The sequence below is a fragment of the Vigna umbellata genome, chromosome 6, assembly GCF_029865625.1.
Source record: "Vigna umbellata cultivar VRB3 chromosome 6, Vumbellata_1.0, whole genome shotgun sequence".
In the NCBI taxonomy this organism is placed as follows: Eukaryota; Viridiplantae; Streptophyta; class Magnoliopsida; order Fabales; family Fabaceae; genus Vigna; species Vigna umbellata.
The window spans coordinates 8,672,615-8,693,790 of record NC_142170.1 but is presented as its reverse complement, the minus strand read 5'-3'; the positions used below and the strand labels follow the sequence as shown (position 1 = coordinate 8,693,790).

Below are 21,176 nucleotides of genomic sequence, written 5' to 3'. Positions count from 1 at the left end.
TTTTAATTAGAGAATTATTATTATTTAATAAAATATACAATCTTACAGTTTTTCGAAGTAATTTTCCAATTTTTCAATTCAAAAATAGTTATACAACTTTTCAACTTTTATCATTATTAAACAATTTAGTTTTATTTTTTAAATCATAATATATAAAAAAATATGACATGTCCATTTACAAATATCTTTTAGCTAATAATATATTACGTAGATAAAATTGTAAATTACACATAATTGGTTATATGAGAAACTTTCATAAATTTTTAAGAAAGTTAAAATTAATTTTTATATAAATAATTTTTAATTTTATATAAATTTAAAAAATAATTTTGAATATTTTAACATAATTAAACTATGTATTTAAATTAATCTAAAGTACAAATTTTACTAATAAAAAGTGGGAGGAATTAATTAGCCTAACAGTCACTAAATGGTTGATCATGAATTTGGGCCTGACCTCGAGTTTTGTTAGAACTAAGCCCAGTCTTTGTTTTTTTATTATATAGATATCAGTTGTTTCTGCTTCCCCGTTTCGAGCTTGTCTTGCTGGTTCAGCATAGCGCTAAAGAGGACCGTCGTATGAACTTGTTAAACCAGGTTAGTGATCGTTCAACATTTTCACGGGTCTGGTCTTCCTCTCTCACTTGTATATGTATCTCGAGCTCTCACTGTGGACTGTATATGTAGTTTTACTCTATTATTTGATGGGGGATTTTAACCAGATGACTATTCCTAGGTTGTGATTAACCTGTTTGATTCCTAGTTCAGTGTTTGTTTCATATTTCTATCAATCATTAAAATGAGCATTGCATTGTTGTTTTTTGAAAATCCTTGCGGTTCTTGATTTGTTGATTCAACATTAGCAGAAGGAACATGATGTTACATTGTGGATTGCAGCATGTACTATTCTCTCTGCAACTTATCCTAATGATGCTAGTGGTGAGTAGGTTTCAACTTTCAAGGTTTCAATGAATCCTAAGCCAAAGTCAGCCTAGGAAATTCCAGTTCGTCTTCTATATGTAATTTGTAACACATTAGACTGAATGTATGGTGGAATTAGAGATGATTGCATTGTGGTTGGACTTTGCATTGGCTTGGCCAGGATTGTTTAATTTTCCTCCCTTTTCTGTTGTCTATAAAATTTTATGCATTTTATATGTTTAGCGGCGTAATTTTTAACCTTGAACAATATTTATATTTAGATCCTTTTAGTCGATAAATAAGTCAGATTTAACGTGATATTTAGGAAACGTGCCCTTGTTTTCTAGGACAACGAGAAATTTTAGTTTTATTAAGGTGGTTGGTTTGGCCCGAATGGTGGGCTTTCGTGGTTGGAGTTATAGGCCTGTCACCTGACTACTCTGTTGTTAATCTTTTCATTGTATATTTGATGTCTAATTCACAAATAAACATCAAGCAGGATGCGATCGTTACTGTTGGCAGCTACCATCACAAAAGTTTCTGCCAAAAGGATGAAAAGAAGATGTAAAAAAAGGAAGTTGTCAAAGAAATGCCATGAAGATTTGTCAAGTATCCCTTCATTGTTGTTGGAAACTATCAGGAGAAGATATAGTGCCAAGTGCAGTAAAAAAATACGCAAAAGAAAAAGAGAACTGGAAAAGGAATGTTATGCAGATTGGTCTAGTCTCCCCCGTGGTATACTTGAGATGATTGCTGAAAAACTGACCTTTATCGATTGCTTATCGATCAGCAAAGTCTGTATGAGTTGGAATGTTATTCTTGGAGAAGAACTTCCTAGTTGGCAAAGGCATGGATTTCCTTGTCTCTTGGTGTCAGGTCAGCAGAACAAAGAGACTAGAACTTGTATCAGTATATTGGAGAATCGGGTTTGGGAGTTGGAGTTAGCAGAGGCACGTGGGAAGTATTGTTGGGGATCATTTCGTGGCTGGTTGATTATGGTAAAAAATCTGGACTATTTCTATCTTGAAGTTAGCTTATTGAATCCATTTTCAGGAAGCCAATTTAGTCTCCCTTCAGTGTGGAACTTTTATCACAAGATAGTGCCCTCTGGACTTCCCATTGAGAATAACTTTGTTTGCATGCTTCTACACAGCCAGTGCCGTGAGTTAGCCTTTTGGGTCACAGGAGCAAATTCATGGCGTAAATACAATAAACTAACAGGTGAGCCATTTGAGGATGCTGTATTTTGTAATGGAAGTTTTTATCTCCTGGCAGATGGATTTAATGTATGGCAAATTGATGTTCAAAGTATCTACACCAACATTAACAAAGGTAATGATGATTTTGGAACACTTTCCGAGATAGAAACACGATTTCATGAAGTAAAAAGGCCTGAGATGTTTGAGTTACAAGAAAGGAGAATATTGCAGAATCGCCAAACCAATCAAATTTTAAGGTATCTTGTGGAGTCCTGTGGGGAGCTTTTGCTTGTTTGTAGATATTTTAGTCCCAACCAACAAGCGGTGCTTGAGACCCAAAAATTTGAGGTATTTGCATTAGACTTTTGTCAGTTATCATGGAAGAAAGTTGAGGATTTGGGGGATCAAATGATATTTTTGGGAAAGTGTTGTTCAACATCTTTCTCTGCAAAGGAACTTGGAGTTGGAATTAGAAACAGCATTTACTTCTGCAATGATCCAACTATTCCTTGGTGGAATGAATGGGATTCTGATCATTTAAAAGGTATATCAAGCCGTTTAGGATTCAGCATGACCAACGTAAACAACTGGGGCAATTTCAGTCTTGGCAACGAGGAAGGTGAGCCCTTTTGCTTCCATGGTGATATAGCCAGTTGGGCATACACGTGGTTCACTGTTCCTTCATGGTGGTGCTATAGAAATATTCCTCCAATACGAAGGAATTAATATCGATCCCGAGTATTGCAACCAACCAAACATGTGTTGTGGACTAATTTCTTGTTTTTGCATGTGTATATAACGATGTTTTAGAATACCCGAGAATTGTTGAAGATCTCATTTTTTTTTTTTCTTTTAGTTCGAAACTTGTTAACTTGGCAGATGTTTAGTGAATATGTTTTTTAAGTAATTTTAATCTCTTGATTCAAAATTCATTAACAATAATTAAAGCAATTTTAAGCAATTAAATTGAAGCATTTTTCTAAACAATTAAAGAGCCTTATAATTGGGATATGTTTGGTGCATTCAATCTCTCGCCCATAAAATTATAAAGGAGATATATGGCGGTGGTTATCTTTTGTCACGTCAAATTTAGTTATTTGTTATTGATGGCATGACATGATTATTATGTCTTTATCTTTGTTAGGACGGTAAAACTAATCAATTCGGCGTAAGTCCCATCCGACTTTGGTTTATAAAAAATGGGTTAGATTAGGTTAGTTTACACGTTTAAAAACTGGTTGAATTTTATAATTTGGCTTTTCGAAGTTGCAGGGTTGTCAGGTTGATAAAGCTGAAACAGGTTCATATTGGGTTGAAGAACGAGTTGTTGGACTTATGTTGGTCAGCATGATAGGTTGTTTAGATGGTATTTGAATAATTTATCACTTACTTGCATATAATATTATTGATGTCGGATTGTTAATTTAGTCTGAGTGTTATCGCAAACGAGGTTAAGTTATTTATTTTTAAGTTTTTTAATGATGTTAAATTATTGGGTTGTTTTGAGTATTATTGCGAGTGAAAGCGAGCTTCTTATATTTAGTTTTTTTTTTATCTCAGGTTGTCAGATTGACTTGTTAAGTTGTTGGATTGACTATTGAGTTGAAAAAGTCATTTTTACCCACTTTTTTTAGCTGGGATGTCAAACTTGTCTCCTAGATTCACTCCTTTTTGTCATCTTTAGTTTTTGTCAAAAGAAACTAATTAGAAACAATAAGACAAAATATTGCATGATGTAAATTTTGGCATACTCTATTAATTAATGTCTTTTAAAATTAATTAGAGGTGTCAAATTGACACTTATAAGCCAACTCACTAGCCAATAAAATGGGCTGGTTTATGCTATTTTGGGCTTAATTTTGTGTACTTTGTTGAACTTTAATCACTTGAGGCATGTTAAAATACTCTATTAATTAATCACTTGAGGCATGTTAACGCAGAAACCCTAGCTCACAAGCAGCATCTATGAGACTAACCTGCAAATTGCACAAGCTAGAAAAGTAGAAACAATGTGTCTCCATGCATCGTGCAAGAAGCCTCTTCATGAGTCCTCCATCTTCGTCTTCTTTGCAAAGAGCAAAAGCCCAGAACAAGAGCTTCTTCTTTATTCATCGCTGATCAAACGCGTTGCACCACCATGGGCTGCCATGAGTCAAGGTGCAGAATTATGAAGGCTCTCTCGCATAAACATTGAACAGGTCACAGTTGCCACGTAGTAAAAAATTAAATAGGTCACAATTGTCACATCATTGCACCGTTATGTTTTTAGCACCGTAAACCAAAAGGATCAACTTGAACAGTTTTTAACAAAACATGGGACAATAGTAAACTTTTTTAAAAGGTTGGACGATTTTGAACACAACGCTCCAAATTAGAACCAAATGATGTACATGTATTAAACCAATTTAGAACTTAACTTTTTCTTGTCTAATATAACTTTTTTACAACATTGATAGATTAAAACAACTAGTTTCTATTAATTGGTGTAAAATTCAACAGTTTTACTGTACATAACACTATAATATCAGTTTAAACACAGATTGTACAATTTGATGAATATCATCGTGAATCATGATCGTCAAGAATTGAAAATTTTGGAATTTATATTTTCATGAAATGACTAAAATAAAATATGTTTGATTGATAAAAATATTTAAGAATATTATATACATTTTTGAAAAATAAAGAGTAATATTTATTTTATTAAATTATTTAATTTTTTATCAAATTAAAATATTTAGTAAGAGTAATATTTTTTGATAATTTTTTTTATTTGGAAAAACATGATTTTCACCTCCAATTTTTTTTAAATTATTCCCATAACACATAATTTATTGCAACTATTATTTTTTGAAATATAAATCAAACGAAGAAACATATTTTCTTATTCTCAAACTCTCAAAAGAACGAACAATTATTTTTTCTATTAGCCACAGCCTCCTAATATACTAAAAAAAAAAATAGAGAAATCACAAAAAAGTTCATTTTTTTTTAGTAAATTTAAGCAAATGCCACGGGTTTAAAATGGAGTATTATTTGATCAATTGTTCATACGAATGCAAATTTGTTAAAAATCCATGGTAAGTTAGAAGTCTTATTGGATAAAAATAAAAAAGATGACTAGTACATAGAATAACTTATAAATTTATTATTTTAACGTTTTGGATTGAAATTGGTGTTTTCGTATTAGAGTTGATAATTTATTTTAGTAACAGTTTGAATGAATGCAATGTAAAGTATGTGAAAGATTATAAAATTTAAGGGTTCTTTCTTGTATCGAAAGTCTTCTGCATTACGAAATAGTGTCCCGTTGTAAGGATGTGTCCCAATGTGGAGACTCACATTTGAGGAGAAGATTGTTAAATGTTGGTGAATCAACTTATGTTAATCTTGATATAAGAATTATTATATTTAAATTATGATGCATGATACACATCCGTACTCCAATGCATTTCTCCTTCTAAGTCAGAATAAACATGTTTTCGAACTTTTTCTTTTAAATACAAAGTATATGTTCCTGCGAGAATCTCGGCAATCACTTGTTCTGATTTTACATATTGATTATTTTGAACTAATAGAAAACTTTTTGGTGGAATAGTCACATTATGTATAATGTCACCATTTTCAATACTAACATACAAGTCTATATAACATAGAAAAGCATTATAAGGTGCTCGCACATTTTCTACAATATTCTTATGAATACTCCACCGGTATAAAAAGTTCTTAATGTTAATTAAGTATTTGATTCTCTAATAAATTGACACATAATAATATCTATAGCTTCTCTTAACAATGACCTTAGGACTTTGACCATGACACGATGATAGATCCAAGATGTATGTTTATAGGTAAAAGGAGTTCAAGATTCACGAGAATATTGTTAAAAATTTAAAGTGAGTTGAAAGCTCCATGTTAGATAAAAAAAACTAAGAAAAATTACTAGTATATAAATATAAAGATCTATAATCTATTACCTTGAAATTTTGGGTATAAAGTGATACACAATTCACGCAAACTCTACTTTTCCTCAAAAAAAAAAAACTCACAAAATAAAATCTAACTTAATTAAGATAGTTTATGATAATGGAGTATCATACAAGTAACGATTCTTTCTAATTTAATCCTTAACTACGTTTGACAATCAATTTTCTCATTAAATAAATTAAAAAACTACAAATTTGATTCATAATATTATACTTTAATAACAACATAATTCCTAATTTACTATTAAAATATCCATACAAATATATTTTAACAAAAAAATGGTCTACTGAAATTAAAAATAAGTTGTACACATTCAAGCTTTTGAGTGTGCGATTCACATTTATTTTTTTATAATATGCAATTAAGATATATTAATTTTCATTTGTAAATATCATAATGCATGTCACATAAAAATTGATTAAATATATGGACATGCAATATTAGTAGAGTATCTAACAAATTATTTTCCGTAAAAACTAAGAAAATATTGATATTTTCTTCAAGCTGACGTAAAAGATTCAATGCCCATTACGAACGTTCCTTATTCCGACCAGTCCTTCCACTGCGCTCTCTGCGGCTATTCTTGTAGGCTTTGGATTCTACGCTCCCCAACTTGGGAACCTCTTTTGGCCAACAACAACTTGCATTCCAAAGAGAGAAAAAACATAACAACAACGATGTCCAAATAATAACGTTAACCTTACCCCAAAAAATCGTGACTACTAAGCTCACGAAAACCCAGTATATTCCTACGCACTGAAACTTCTTTTCATTCTCTACTTGCTCTTTAGTCGACTCAATCTCTGATATATTCTTTGATTCAGATACCGCTGAGTTTGAAGATGAAATCGTCGAAGACCATTCACAGGGCTTGATTTTTTCAATTTTACTGTCCACAAAAACTTGTTTCACATCACCGGTCGATGAACTTTCTGTGTATACCGAAAAACCACGCTTTGATCCAAAACAACTTTGGCTGTCCAGATTTTTCTTGTGAGCTTTTGTATTCTGCAGGAAAAAAATATACAAGATGATAATTACGTCTATAACTGCAAAAAGAAAAACAATACGTAGGTTTTATGTATAGAAAGTTAGAAACTAAAAAGTACACTAACCAACGCGGTTTCAATCAGCACGGCTTTAATCACCTTATAAAACGTTGGTTTTGGAGGATGAGGCACAACCTTCTGTGGCAACTCTTGCTCCGAAAACGTGGATTTGGTGGCTGAACTTCCGGCGTCGTGTTCGTCTGCAACGGGGATGCAGGCGAAACGACGACTAGAGGAGCGATCCACCACAGCCCTAGGTTGAAGCATTGCATCCGTATCATGCCCAGGACGGAAGCAGGTTAAAAATTTCTTCTTTGAAACGTTTCTCATGGTTTTCTCTTCTTCTCTGTAACGCAGAGAAAGGAGATGAATGATGAGTTAATGGGTTCAGGAGAGATGTTGATGAATTATAAGTTAGATTATTGAGTGAAACCGTAGGGAGAGACGAAAAGAAAGAGGAGCACTTTGCGTTTGACGAAAGAGTTTTGGATTTTGTGTTGAATAGAATCTCCAATGCCTGCAATGACATGAATGTCAATTTAGACATTTGGATAAAAAAAGCTTTCAAGTTGGAGAAATGGTAATTTATTTGATACATATTATAAAATAAAGTGATTATAATAAAATAAATTTTTATATTTTTTTAAAGAAAAAAATTAAATAAATGTAAAAAATTTGTGTGTTAAATATATTTTTGTTGAAGTTGACCTAGTGTGCTGAACAAGGATTGGGTGAGTGAGAGAGTGAGGAATGAACAAACAAAAATAGAACAATATTTTTGGGGTATTTAGAAGATGTTATCAAGGATGTGATTATGACTGCCACTTTTGGGAGAAAAATGGAGGGGTTTCAAAGCCAAGATTATTAGCTGGTTCACCTTCAAGCGTTTTGTTTTATCATGTAAAGGCAATACGTTTTTTTTCTTTTTTGATAGTACTTATGACCGTTTATTTTTTTAATTGTTTATGTATAACTGTAGTAACAATAAAAAAAACTTGTAAATATTAAGGAATATTTTCTTGAAACTAAACTGATATATGTAGGAAATTATACATCTGAGTATAATTTGTTCTTTTCCGTTATAGTTACTTCATAGTGTTCCTCATTCTTGTTTATGAACTCATTAATATTTTAGTCCACCAATATTAAGAATAAATGTGACATCCCAAAATATATAACAATGTATATATGTAGAATGCATCAATTATAATAATAGAAAGCAATTAAGAGTACACAAAAGATAGGATTAAGGAGTACAGTTATCCAAGTCTGGCTGGAAAACTTTAAAACTTAAGTACAAGTTCATAATTCTCCAAAATACAAGACTAATGAAATTTTAAAGGGACCTAAAAAGTTTCCCGAAATGACGGATCATGATAAAATGAAGTCTAGAAGTCTTTCAAAATGAAAAGCTATTTAACATAAGAGCTGGTAGAAATCCTAAGCACTAGGTGCTGGGTCTTCCTCAACTTCCAAAGCTTGCTCCAAAGGTACATCATCACCTACTGCTCACATCCAAAGGATTGGATGATCATCGCAAGGGGGAAAGCAAACACATGCAACACATACAAATGCAAGGGTGAGCTAGGTCTCAAACAATCATACAATTCATTTTCAACCAATCTATCATTTACCAGAATATCCATACACATAAGTCATCATAAACATAAGCATTTATTTCATAAAACTCATCAAGACCAGCATCCTATCATGTTAAGACTCTAGACACGTCCGGACATAGAATGTATGTAGAGCTGGGGCGGGTTGTGCACTTGTGATGGCCTCTACTGCTTTGCAAAGCCATTGCCGAGGGGTTCCACCCGACCATACACAAGGCTAATCCGTTACCGCGGAATAGACCTCCAGTGATAGCGTCTACCCTAGGACCTCCCACTACTCCCACCACACGCGTCAATCCTCTCTAAGTGAGAATGAAAGACCGTTGGAGTGTTAGGGATAACCCCCCATATGGAAGCCTCTTACATTCATTCAATACACTAACTGATCTCACCGAGAGATCTAAATTTCCGATTCAATCCAACCATTTTAAATCTCATAATATTCCTTTTGGATCAACAATGTACATCATAAACCACTTATAATCATACACTTTCAACCAATCTGGATCACATGAAGATGCATTCATAAATCGTAACCGAAATATTTAATTAACAAAGCTTACTGGAATGAGAGAAAGCATAAAGGAAAATATCACCACTGGACGAACACTGTTTGGACGAGCGTCCAAAACCTTGAACGGACACTGTTTGGACGAACGTCCTAACCCCTTGGGCGAACCCCATTTGGACGAACACTTCAATATCAAGCCTCATGACCGAACGCTAACACTTGCTACATGAGGGTATAAGACCGAACGCTATTATCACTAACACATGATCCAGACCGAACGCTAACATCACTAGGACGAACGCTAACATCCCTAACACGTTCCAATGGACGAACGCTGTTAAAGCAAGCGTTCCATGGACGAACGCTGTGAGATCAAACACTAGGCCGAACGTCACCAATATGGACGCTCGCTACTACCTATGGACGCTCGCTATTAATTCCAACCCCTGACCGAACGCTAATAAAACCTTCAACTGACCGAACGCTACTAAACCTTCAACTGACCGAACGCTACTAAACCAGCGAATGAACGAACGCTACTAACCAACACCTGAGCGATCGTTACTAAACCATAACTTGAGCGATCGTTACTTAAACCAATGATCGAACGCCATTAATATCATTCCCTAAGACCGAACGCTCCCTAGACAAGGACGAACGTTAAGTCAAGCCCACATTTGACCGAACGTCACTCAGCGCATGGCATGACCGAGCGTTCAACTCCGACATGGACGAACGCTCAATTTGCACATTCTGCAGAATTTAATTCTGCAGAATTCTCAGAACTCTGCAGAATGGTAACAAAACCTCCCTTGACCATTTCTAACCACTTTTCTCAACTTCTTAGACTCTTAATTCTCGTTTTAGACTTAATTAAACTTATCCAAATGATTCTAAACATTTCTACTACCATTTTTAAGTGATTAAAGTTCACTTTCAGCTCCAAAACACTAATTTCAACAACTTAGGGACCCAAATTCGATTCCACTACTTGGAACCTGTTTTCAACTACTGTTATGCTTCTAACAAGTCACAATGGACTTGTCTAGGCTGCCCAAACAGTCCAGGAACACTGCAGCCTTCATTTACTCAAAATCCCTACCTCACTTCCTCTAAAATGACCAAAAAGTGACCCTAAGACACTTGATTTTCCTTCCTATCAACACCACAACAAATTTTACACACCAAAACAGTTCCAACATACATAATTCATCACTCAAAATCATCCCAAACAGTTCATATCCATCAATCACCACATTCACGTAGCACTCACACTTTCGTACATGCATTTCAAGTTAGCAAAAATTAAAAATTATGCTTCCAACAACATACCAATTTGAAAATCACCATGTAATCACGTCATACAATAAAATCAAAAAGAGAACTAGCTCCCCTTACCTGGTGGGTTGCTCAACACAGTTCAGAGATGCTCTAACAGTACCCCCTACACCGTGCGAAACTGTACAGAACCTATAAATCACCAAATAGGTGCTAGACTTTAGCTCTTTGAGTCGGAATAAACCAAGAATGAAAGACAAACTCACACAGGGCACAAGAAATCAGAAAATGGTACAACCTAGGACAAGAACAGTGAAGGGAAAGAGGGAAAATCTACTTACCCGCTGGAACGCAAAACCAATCGGATGGTTTCGTAGCTCTTGACTCCAGGAACAAGAAAACACCACCAAATTAGGATTCAATCGGTGGAAATGGCTGGAAACCTAGAGAGAAGTCAGAGCACTTGAGTTAGGGCAAGGTTTCTGTTCTAGAGAGAGAGGAATCTGTGAAATGAAATCTGACTTGCAAGGAAAGAGCCCCTCCCAAGGTTCAAGTGTCCTTGGGTCAATGGGCCTGGCTTGTCAAATTAGGGCCCAATGACTTTATAAAATCTTCAGACCATTACATTCTCCCCAACAAGAAAATTTTCGGCCTCGAAAATTAGACTTATCAAATAGAAGGAATAATCCATCTTCATCACAGACTCTAGAACCACCACCTATTTTGACAAAATACTACTCCCCTCAACTTCACTAACATGAAAACATTGCCTCTGTACTAAAATGCTCTAATGCTCAATAGTGTAGATTGGTTTAGTCATTACTCTCAAGATAATTATGAACTCCTAAACTTCAGCAATTAAGAAACTTTCTTTCGCACAATCAACCCTATTGTGTCTGCCACGTCGATAACCACTCATCAATCCTTCACTACTTCCAAAAATTCTCTTCTAAACTTCTGCTAGCCTTCACTTCAGATCAACCCTTGACTGATACCCTTTTATCTCCTCTTGTTTCTTTTAAGAATCACCATACTACTGACTTGATCACTACCACTTCTAATTTAACTACCTACTGTTATGCTCCTGATCACATACCACCGCATCCATTCTAAGAGCTTCACCTTGCTTTACTGATCTTCACTACTGAGTAACATAGTTTCCTACTATACTATCTCATTACCAAAGTAAAACTCTTCTTCTTTGCAACATCAAAACCAATTTGAGCAATCCAGCTTCACTTTGATATCTCACTAACCTGAACCATATGCATTTCTTAATCCACTAGCTTGTAATTCATACTTAGATTTGCAACCTCCTTGACTTGAGATCACTAGCTTGATCAACATCAAATCAACTTATGATACATCTCAAACTAGGATTGTCCAATCTGCATTTTCTCAACCATTTTGAGAAATCCACTAGTTATAATATTCAATTATACTAATGAAATCACTTTACAATTTCACTAGAGACCCTAATCATCATATTCTTCAAGCAACTCTTATTCAATACTTGTCAAACCAAGAACCTGAATCTTCTCTACTTGATACCTATTTCTTCCTTACCTACACTCACTTCTGACTCTTGAAGGTTACCAAACACTCCCACTCATTCTCATATAACAACACCAATACTGTTTCAAAGAACTCATCCCTCACAAAGCACCTATCCACAATTATGAAAGCTCTTCATGCATACCTATTATTGACAACAACATGCTCTCCATCATCCGCTGCGCTACTCTGATTCCTCACACCCCCTTGTTCACTAGTTGACTCAAAGAACACTTCCTTATGTTAACCGTAACCCAAACATGATCGCCCTTGAAAACCTTCTTCAAAACTTCCATGATATCTTTGCCATTCCCTTTTCTCAACACTACCTTCTACTCCACAGAACAAACATGCCCGAAATCACTCCTGATTGTTATGACTTATACTAGATTGTTCCAACTTGTCCTTTATTTCTCTTCTGAGATTCTTCAACCTCGTAGTTCTCCCTATGATTACACTGAGTCCAAACACTGCTGCTCTAACCAAAACTCCACCTTCCTCTTATACTACTCAACTTCAACAAGAACAATCCATAACCGGTGCTGCCTAAGACCCCACTCCAAAATGAATTCCACTTCTCCAAGATATAAAAATCCCATACTTGTCACAGAACACCAACCGAAACCCTTACACCCAAAAGATTTATCTTCTCTTCTCCACTTATCCTTACTAGAATCATCTGACTTCTACAACCCTTCTTCTTCTCATTTATAAGTTGAACCACGTCTAATACATACCCATTTATTCTCTTTCAAAAAAAACAACAACACTTCTTTTGAAGACCATAACCACCCAAAATCGAATTGAAACAATCAAACCTCCCTTATGATCACACCTCAAATGTATGAAAGAACAACGCCATCTCTTTTTCCCTTACAATTTTCAAACATCTTGGATTCCCATAACACTTGCTTCCATCTTTCGGTCAATTATACTTGATGCACCATCTTCTCTTTCCTTCCTTGCCAAGAAACCACTCCATATGAACTTCAAACCGAGACCTTAGGTTAACTCCACAAACGCCACATCACTTAGAATTCTTCATGCACTCATTTCGACCAAATTAACTTAAAACATTCTTCTTCAAGAATTGCCCTCTTCAACTCTGAATCTTCAGAATTACAGACCCTATCTTGAATCCTTTAAATCTCAAAATACCCTTAACCAGCAACACCAATCCTCTGACCTTATCTGAACTTACCAACTCACTGCCTTTTGCAACCCATCATTCAACATCCCCTTCTATCTTGATTGACTCAGCCGGTCACTGAACATCTCAACCAATGATCAAACCTTTCTTCTATACGAACCACTTATCTTGAAACATCATTCTAAACTTGACTCTAAACATCCACTTCCTGAGAAAACTTGACTATCTCCTTCCAATTATTCACTTAACTTAAGACCCTTACAATACTTCATTCCTCTTTAAAGACCTCATGCTCTCTCTCAACTTGGCAATTCTTCCTTCCACTATTTCCTCCGTAACTCAGCTCTATGCCTTAAACGACAGTTTCTCAAACTCTTCTTCTTCTCTTCTTGATACTCATTCCCCTTGGTCCCACTTTAGAATTCCTATTCCTTTCTTAACTTAAACTTCAAACCATCCACCATTTTTCTTATTCAGATCTCAACCATCGCTGATACGCCGACCCATGATACTAATCTCACTCAATGCCACTCTGTTGCTCACCAACACTTCCCTTTCTTCTGACCTCTGACGTTATTGATATACTGAACCAAATTGATTTCTCAAACCTTGCTGCACCCATGCTTATCCAAATCTCCTCTTAATCTAGCCTTCGAACCCCACTCTTCTTGTAGAACGTACGATAGTTGATCTTCTGACTCTCTTCTTGAGAACTTTTCTTCACCCAAAAACATTACTTCTAAATTCCAATATCTTCACTCGTCTTGTGAAACCAAGATTTTGGTCTTCTAACTCCTTATCTTCGAGGCAAGAATTTGTCTCAAAGGCTTAAACCAATTCTAATAAAGGTATACAAGTCAAGTTGTCATTGAATCTGCATTCCTCTATCACTATAGAGCACAATACATTATCACAAAGGCAAGAACAAGACAAGAATTTCTATTGAAAACAATACTACAATCACCACCCTTACTGTTTCCCAAACTTTCAGAATTAAGAAAGGAAAATCATCTCTGATAAAGTCATGAGTGTGCACCCTCATTACTCTTATCAAGACGTTTTCTGTTCTCAAAACTTCTAGTTAGATACACACTCTACTATCTAGACTTGGAGGAAATGGTAAATCATACCGTTTAGACTCAATTCTTCACAGAGAAGGTAAGACAAGCCCTCAACTCACAGGTCATCCTAAGGACAAACTGCTCTGATACCATAAATGTGACATCCCAAAATATATAACAATGTATATATGTAGAATGCATCAATTATAATAATAGAAAGCAATTAAGAGTACACAAAAGATAGGATTAAGGAGTACAGTTATCCAAGTCTGGCTGGAAAACTTTAAAACTTAAGTACAAGTTCATAATTCTCCAAAATACAAGACTAATGAAATTTTAAAGGGACCTAAAAAGTTTCCCGAAATGACGGATCATGATAAAATGAAGTCTAGAAGTCTTTCAAAATGAAAAGCTATTTAACATAAGAGCTGGTAGAAATCCTAAGCACTAGGTGCTGGGTCTTCCTCAACTTCCAAAGCTTGCTCCAAAGGTACATCATCACCTACTGCTCACATCCAAAGGATTGGATGATCATCGCAAGGGGGAAAGCAAACACATGCAACACATACAAATGCAAGGGTGAGCTAGGTCTCAAACAATCATACAATTCATTTTCAACCAATCTATCATTTACCAGAATATCCATACACATAAGTCATCATAAGCATTTATTTCATAAAACTCATCAAGACCAGCATCCTATCATGTTAAGACTCTAGACACGTCCGGACATAGAATGTATGTAGAGCTGGGGCGGGTTGTGCACTTGTGATGGCCTCTACTGCTTTGCAAAGCCATTGCCGAGGGGTTCCACCCGACCATACACAAGGCTAATCCGTTACCGCGGAATAGACCTCCAGTGATAGCGTCTACCCTAGGACCTCCCACTACTCCCACCACACGCGTCAATCCTCTCTAAGTGAGAATGAAAGACCGTTGGAGTGTTAGGGATAACCCCCCATATGGAAGCCTCTTACATTCATTCAATACACTAACTGATCTCACCGAGAGATCTAAATTTCCGATTCAATCCAACCATTTTAAATCTCATAATATTCCTTTTGGATCAACAATGTACATCATAAACCACTTATAATCATACACTTTCAACCAATCTGGATCACATGAAGATGCATTCATAAATCGTAACCGAAATATTTAATTAACAAAGCTTACTGGAATGAGAGAAAGCATAAAGGAAAATATCACCACTGGACGAACACTGTTTGGACGAGCGTCCAAAACCTTGAACGGACACTGTTTGGACGAACGTCCTAACCCCTTGGGCGAACCCCATTTGGACGAACACTTCAATATCAAGCCTCATGACCGAACGCTAACACTTGCTACATGAGGGTATAAGACCGAACGCTATTATCACTAACACATGATCCAGACCGAACGCTAACATCACTAGGACGAACGCTAACATCCCTAACACGTTCCAATGGACGAACGCTGTTAAAGCAAGCGTTCCATGGACGAACGCTGTGAGATCAAACACTAGGCCGAACGTCACCAATATGGACGCTCGCTACTACCTATGGACGCTCGCTATTAATTCCAACCCCTGACCGAACGCTAATAAAACCTTCAACTGACCGAACGCTACTAAACCTTCAACTGACCGAACGCTACTAAACCTTCAACTGACCGAACGCTACTAAACCAGCGAATGAACGAACGCTACTAACCAACACCTGAGCGATCGTTACTAAACCATAACTTGAGCGATCGTTACTTAAACCAATGACCGAACGCCATTAATATCATTCCCTAAGACCGAACGCTCCCTAGACAAGGACGAACGTTAAGTCAAGCCCACATTTGACCGAACGTCACTCAGCGCATGGCATGACCGAGCGTTCAACTCCGACATGGACGAACGCTCAATTTGCACATTCTGCAGAATTTAATTCTGCAGAATTCTCAGAACTCTGCAGAATGGTAACAAAACCTCCCTTGACCATTTCTAACCACTTTTCTCAACTTCTTAGACTCTTAATTCTCGTTTTAGACTTAATTAAACTTATCCAAATGATTCTAAACATTTCTACTACCATTTTTAAGTGATTAAAGTTCACTTTCAGCTCCAAAACACTAATTTCAACAACTTAGGGACCCAAATTCGATTCCACTACTTGGAACCTGTTTTCAACTACTGTTATGCTTCTAACAAGTCACAATGGACTTGTCTAGGCTGCCCAAACAGTCCAGGAACACTGCAGCCTTCATTTACTCAAAATCCCTACCTCACTTCCTCTAAAATGACCAAAAAGTGACCCTAAGACACTTGATTTTCCTTCCTATCAACACCACAACAAATTTTACACACCAAAACAGTTCCAACATACATAATTCATCACTCAAAATCATCCCAAACAGTTCATATCCATCAATCACCACATTCACGTAGCACTCACACTTTCGTACATGCATTTCAAGTTAGCAAAAATTAAAAATTATGCTTCCAACAACATACCAATTTGAAAATCACCATGTAATCACGTCATACAATAAAATCAAAAAGAGAACTAGCTCCCCTTACCTGGTGGGTTGCTCAACACAGTTCAGAGATGCTCTAACAGTACCCCCTACACCGTGCGAAACTGTACAGAACCTATAAATCACCAAATAGGTGCTAGACTTTAGCTCTTTGAGTCGGAATAAACCAAGAATGAAAGACAAACTCACACAGGGCACAAGAAATCAGAAAATGGTACAACCTAGGACAAGAACAGTGAAGGGAAAGAGGGAAAATCTACTTACCCGCTGGAACGCAAAACCAATCGGATGGTTTCGTAGCTCTTGACTCCAGGAACAAGAAAACACCACCAAATTAGGATTCAATCGGTGGAAATGGCTGGAAACCTAGAGAGAAGTCAGAGCACTTGAGTTAGGGCAAGGTTTCTGTTCTAGAGAGAGAGGAATCTGTGAAATGAAATCTGACTTGCAAGGAAAGAGCCCCTCCCAAGGTTCAAGTGTCCTTGGGTCAATGGGCCTGGCTTGTCAAATTAGGGCCCAATGACTTTATAAAATCTTCAGACCATTACAATAAATGTTTGTTTTATATAACTATAATTTACAATGAATAAATTATACTATAAATAAAATTCACAATAAATAAATATTTTGGAGTATATATATCATAGTTTAGGTTTGTAATAAACAATTTATAATGCCATAAAAGATATATTAAACTATTGATAATTCCTTTTAACAATATCTTGCCCCTTCTTTATTTCTTTGCGTTTTTTTTTACCAAACCAACTCATGGCTGCCATTGATCAGAATCTTATCATGAGTAATATGAGTATGTTAAATGCAGCCACAACAAATGCTAGTAACAAGGTATCTTGCACATTCTATAGAAAAGATTACCACACGGCTAAATATTGTTACAAAAAGAATGGTTATTCACCAGGATCTTCAGGATCCTCATACAACAAAGGGATAAGAGGAGGTCGAGGCTATTCATCAAATAGAGGAGGCTTTGGCGGAAGATCAAATTCAGGTTCATACAATTCAAAGGTTTGCACTTTTTGCAATATCATTGGACACACTGTTGATGAATGATTTAAGAAGCATGGTTACCCTCTTGGGCATAAACTGCACAGACCTGTTATAGTGAACAATGCTGCCACAAGTAACACTGAAGGACCCATTGATCACACTCAAGTATCTGACTCGAATGAGTTAAAAATCACTCCTCAACAATATCAACATTTGATAGCCCTGCTGCAACAACAAACACAGATGGGATCCTCTACAACTACTTCCCACATAAATTAAATTGGTACAACATTCTCTCCAAATACTTCTTTTATAGGTAATGTGCTACCAATTTCTCATGCTACAGACCATGTTATGTGGATTATAGATTCAGGAGCCAGTGATCATGTATCTTCTTCCCTGAATTTATACTCATCCTATAAGGCTATTGATCCCATCACAGTAAAACTACCAAATGGACAACAAACCATAGCCTCATATTCTGGAACAGTAAAGATTAATGATTCTTTGTCTATTTCTAATGTCCTATATCTTCCACAATTTAATTTCAATCTTATATCTGTTTCCAAGCTTACTACAGTCCATAATTGTCCACTAATATTTCTTGACAATCAATGTTTTATACAAGACAGACACAACAAGAGGATGATTGGTATAGTTGATGCACAAGATGGATTGTATACACTCAAGACTTCTTTTAGCTCCATCAACACCACAATTTGTAATAAGGAAGTCATTCATATTTGGCATTACAGATTAGGCCACCCATCCCATGATAGGTTACATGTAATACAATAGTTATATCCTGTGATTAATTTTGATCACTCTTTTATATGTACTCCTTGTCATATGGCTAAACAAAGAAAACCTTCTTTTCCTCATAGTACTTCTTATGCTTCTTCTATTTTTTTCCTTATTACATGTTGATATTTGGGATCCTTGTGCTACTACTTCCATTCATGGTCATAAATATTTTTTTAACCATTGTTGATGATTTTTCTAGATATGTATGGATGTTTCCTTTAATCTCAAAAGCTGAAACTCAGTCACATTTACAATCTTTCATTACCTATGCTGAAAGACAATTTAAAACCAAGGTCCTAACCATTAGATCCGATAGTGGAAAACTGAGTTTATTATGGCCGAATTTTATAAAAATACTAGAATTGTTCACCAAACAACTTGTGTTGAAACCCCCCCAGCAAAATGGCTTAGTTGAGAGAAAACACGAGCACTTATTAAATGTTACCCGTTCTCTTCTTTTTCAAGCACACTTACCAAACATTTTTTAGTCTTATGCTCTTATTCATGCCTCTACCCTCATTAATTGCCTTCCCACTCCTTTCCTAAATAACCATTCTCCACACCAACAATTATACAGTTCTCCTTTTGATATCACCACCCTTAAAGCTTTTGGTTGTCTTTGCTTTGTCAACACCTTGTCAAACAATAGACATAAACTTGATCCAAGAGCCTTACCCGCTATTTTTCTTGGCTATAAACCACACGAAAAAGGCTTCATCACCTTCAACCTCAAAACCAGGGCCATTGAGATTTCTAGAAATGTTGTCTTCCATGAAAGTTGTTTTCCTTACCATAATGAATCATACACCACTTCTAATTCCCACCTTCTCATCCACCCACCTTTGCTCTATATTGACCAATGTATGCCCATACCTCATACAGATCCTTCGCATCCTTCTCCACCCTGTTCACCTTCCACTCTACCAGCTCCTAACATTAGAAGATCCACCCGACAGAAAAACAGACCTTCAAGACTATCTGAATTTGAAACTTCTTATGCATCAACTATTACCTCTAATTCTTTAGGTATCAAACATCCTCTTGCTTCTGTCATTTCATATAAGAAACTTGCAACACCTTATTATCGATTTATTATGCATATATGTGCTAACATTGAGCCTAGATCTTATTATGAGGCATCCAAATCCGCACCGGGTTAGAGCCATGGATGATGAGCTTGCTGCATTGGCCAGAAATAACACTTGGGAAATCACAGATTTACCTATTGACAAAACTGTTGTAGGCTGCAAATGGGTTTTCAAAATCAAGCACAAGGTTGATGGAAGCATTGAAAGATATAAAGCCAGATTGGTAGCCAAGGGTTACACTCAAATTGAAGGTCAATACTACCTAGATACATTTTTTCCAGTGGTTAAAGTCACAACGATTAGACTGGTTATAGCTCTTGCGGCAGCACATAATTGGCATCTTAAGCAACTAGATGTTAATAATGCTTTTCTTCATGGTACATTAAATGAAGAAGTTTATATGATACCTTCTCCAGGGCTCAACTGTATCAAACCCAATCAAGTATGCAAGTTACAAAAATCACTTTATGGTCTTAAACAAGCAGGCAAACAGTGGTATGCTCGTTTATCTGATTTCCTCTTATCTAATGGCTTTCTGCATCTGATCATTCCTTGTTCACCAAACATTCTGATTCCAATGTCACTATTTTAGTGGTTTATGTTGATGATATAGTGCTCATAGGAAATGATCTCACAGAAATCACTCATATTACTCATCTTCTTGACGCAACATTTAAAATTAAAGACCTTGACAATCTTAAATTCTTTCTTGGTCTTAAAGTGGCTAGAAACAAAGAAGGTATTTCCAATTCCCAGAGACAATATACTCTGGACATTCTCAAAGATGAAAGTTACTTAAACTCTAATTAAGCTCGTTTCCACTCCTTGTGACTATCATACAAAGCTCAGCACAAATTATGGCCAACACTAGACCAGATATTTCATTTGCAGTACAACAACTAAGTCAATTTCTCTCAAATCCCAACACAGATCATCAACAAGGAGCTTCCAGGATTCTTAGATACCTTAAAGGTGCTCCTGGAGAAAAGGCTTCAGTGATTCTGATTGGGCATGTTGCATTGATACCAGACGAAGTATCACTAGTTACTCTATCTATCTTGGCTCGTCACTTATTTCATGGAAGTTGAAGAAACAAGCCACTGTATCCAAAAGTTCCTCAGAAGCTGAATACATAACTCTTGCCACAGCTACTTGCGAAATTCAATGGTTAACTTTTCTTCTAACGGATCTTCACATAACTTTTTAACAATCAGCAGTCTTGTTCTGTGATAACAAATCTGCCCTTCATATTGCTGGAAATCCGGTTTTCCATGAACGCACGAAGCACATTGAAATAAATTGTCATATTGTAAGGGAAAAACTTTCTTCTGGCTTACTTAAACTACTACCGATTTCTTCTGCATGTTAGTTAGCTGATATCTACACAAAAAAGACTTCCTCCCACAACTTTCAAATTTTTGGTTTCCAAGCTGGGAATGATT

At 36.0% G+C, this 21,176-nt stretch overlaps 2 protein-coding genes and 2 long non-coding RNA genes across 4 annotated transcripts; 1 reads left to right on the top strand and 3 right to left on the bottom strand.

The window, feature by feature from the left end:
- Positions 1-534: 534 nt before the first annotated feature.
- On the top strand, positions 535-3,027 carry LOC124831039 (putative F-box protein At5g55150). Its single transcript, XM_047304923.2, has 2 exons — positions 535-597; positions 1,421-3,027. Exon 2 carries the CDS (start codon positions 1,422-1,424, stop codon positions 2,844-2,846), a length of 1,425 nt encoding a protein of 474 aa, XP_047160879.1. The 5' UTR covers positions 535-597; position 1,421; the 3' UTR covers positions 2,847-3,027.
- Positions 3,028-6,505: 3,478 nt separating this feature from the next.
- On the bottom strand, positions 6,506-7,641 carry LOC148196747 (uncharacterized). Its single transcript, XM_088092320.1, has 2 exons — positions 7,223-7,641; positions 6,506-7,115 (listed from the first exon to the last, which is right to left on the bottom strand). The coding sequence occupies exons 1-2, from the start codon at positions 7,484-7,486 to the stop codon at positions 6,636-6,638; spliced, it is 744 nt and encodes a 247-aa protein (XP_087948446.1). The 5' UTR covers positions 7,487-7,641; the 3' UTR covers positions 6,506-6,635.
- Positions 7,642-8,349: 708 nt separating this feature from the next.
- On the bottom strand, positions 8,350-11,062 carry LOC148196746 (uncharacterized). Its single transcript, XR_015780143.1, has 3 exons — positions 10,906-11,062; positions 10,685-10,756; positions 8,350-8,661 (listed from the first exon to the last, which is right to left on the bottom strand). It is a non-coding gene; the product is annotated as an uncharacterized LOC148196746 (long non-coding RNA).
- Positions 11,063-14,522: 3,460 nt separating this feature from the next.
- On the bottom strand, positions 14,523-17,255 carry LOC148196745 (uncharacterized). The gene is made up of 3 exons (XR_015780144.1): positions 17,099-17,255; positions 16,878-16,949; positions 14,523-14,834 (listed from the first exon to the last, which is right to left on the bottom strand). It is a non-coding gene; the product is annotated as an uncharacterized LOC148196745 (long non-coding RNA).
- Positions 17,256-21,176: the final 3,921 nt, after the last annotated feature.

Coding starts and splice junctions, on each gene's coding strand:
- LOC124831039 (XM_047304923.2), top strand. CDS start 1,422: ATGCGATCGTTACTGTTGGCAGCTACCATCACAAAAGTTTCTGCCAAA.
- LOC148196747 (XM_088092320.1), bottom strand. CDS start 7,486: ATGAGAAACGTTTCAAAGAAGAAATTTTTAACCTGCTTCCGTCCTGGG. Junction 7,116..7,222: donor TGCTGATTGAAACCGCGTTG/GTTAGTGTACTT, acceptor TTTTTCCTGCAG/AATACAAAAGCTCACAAGAA.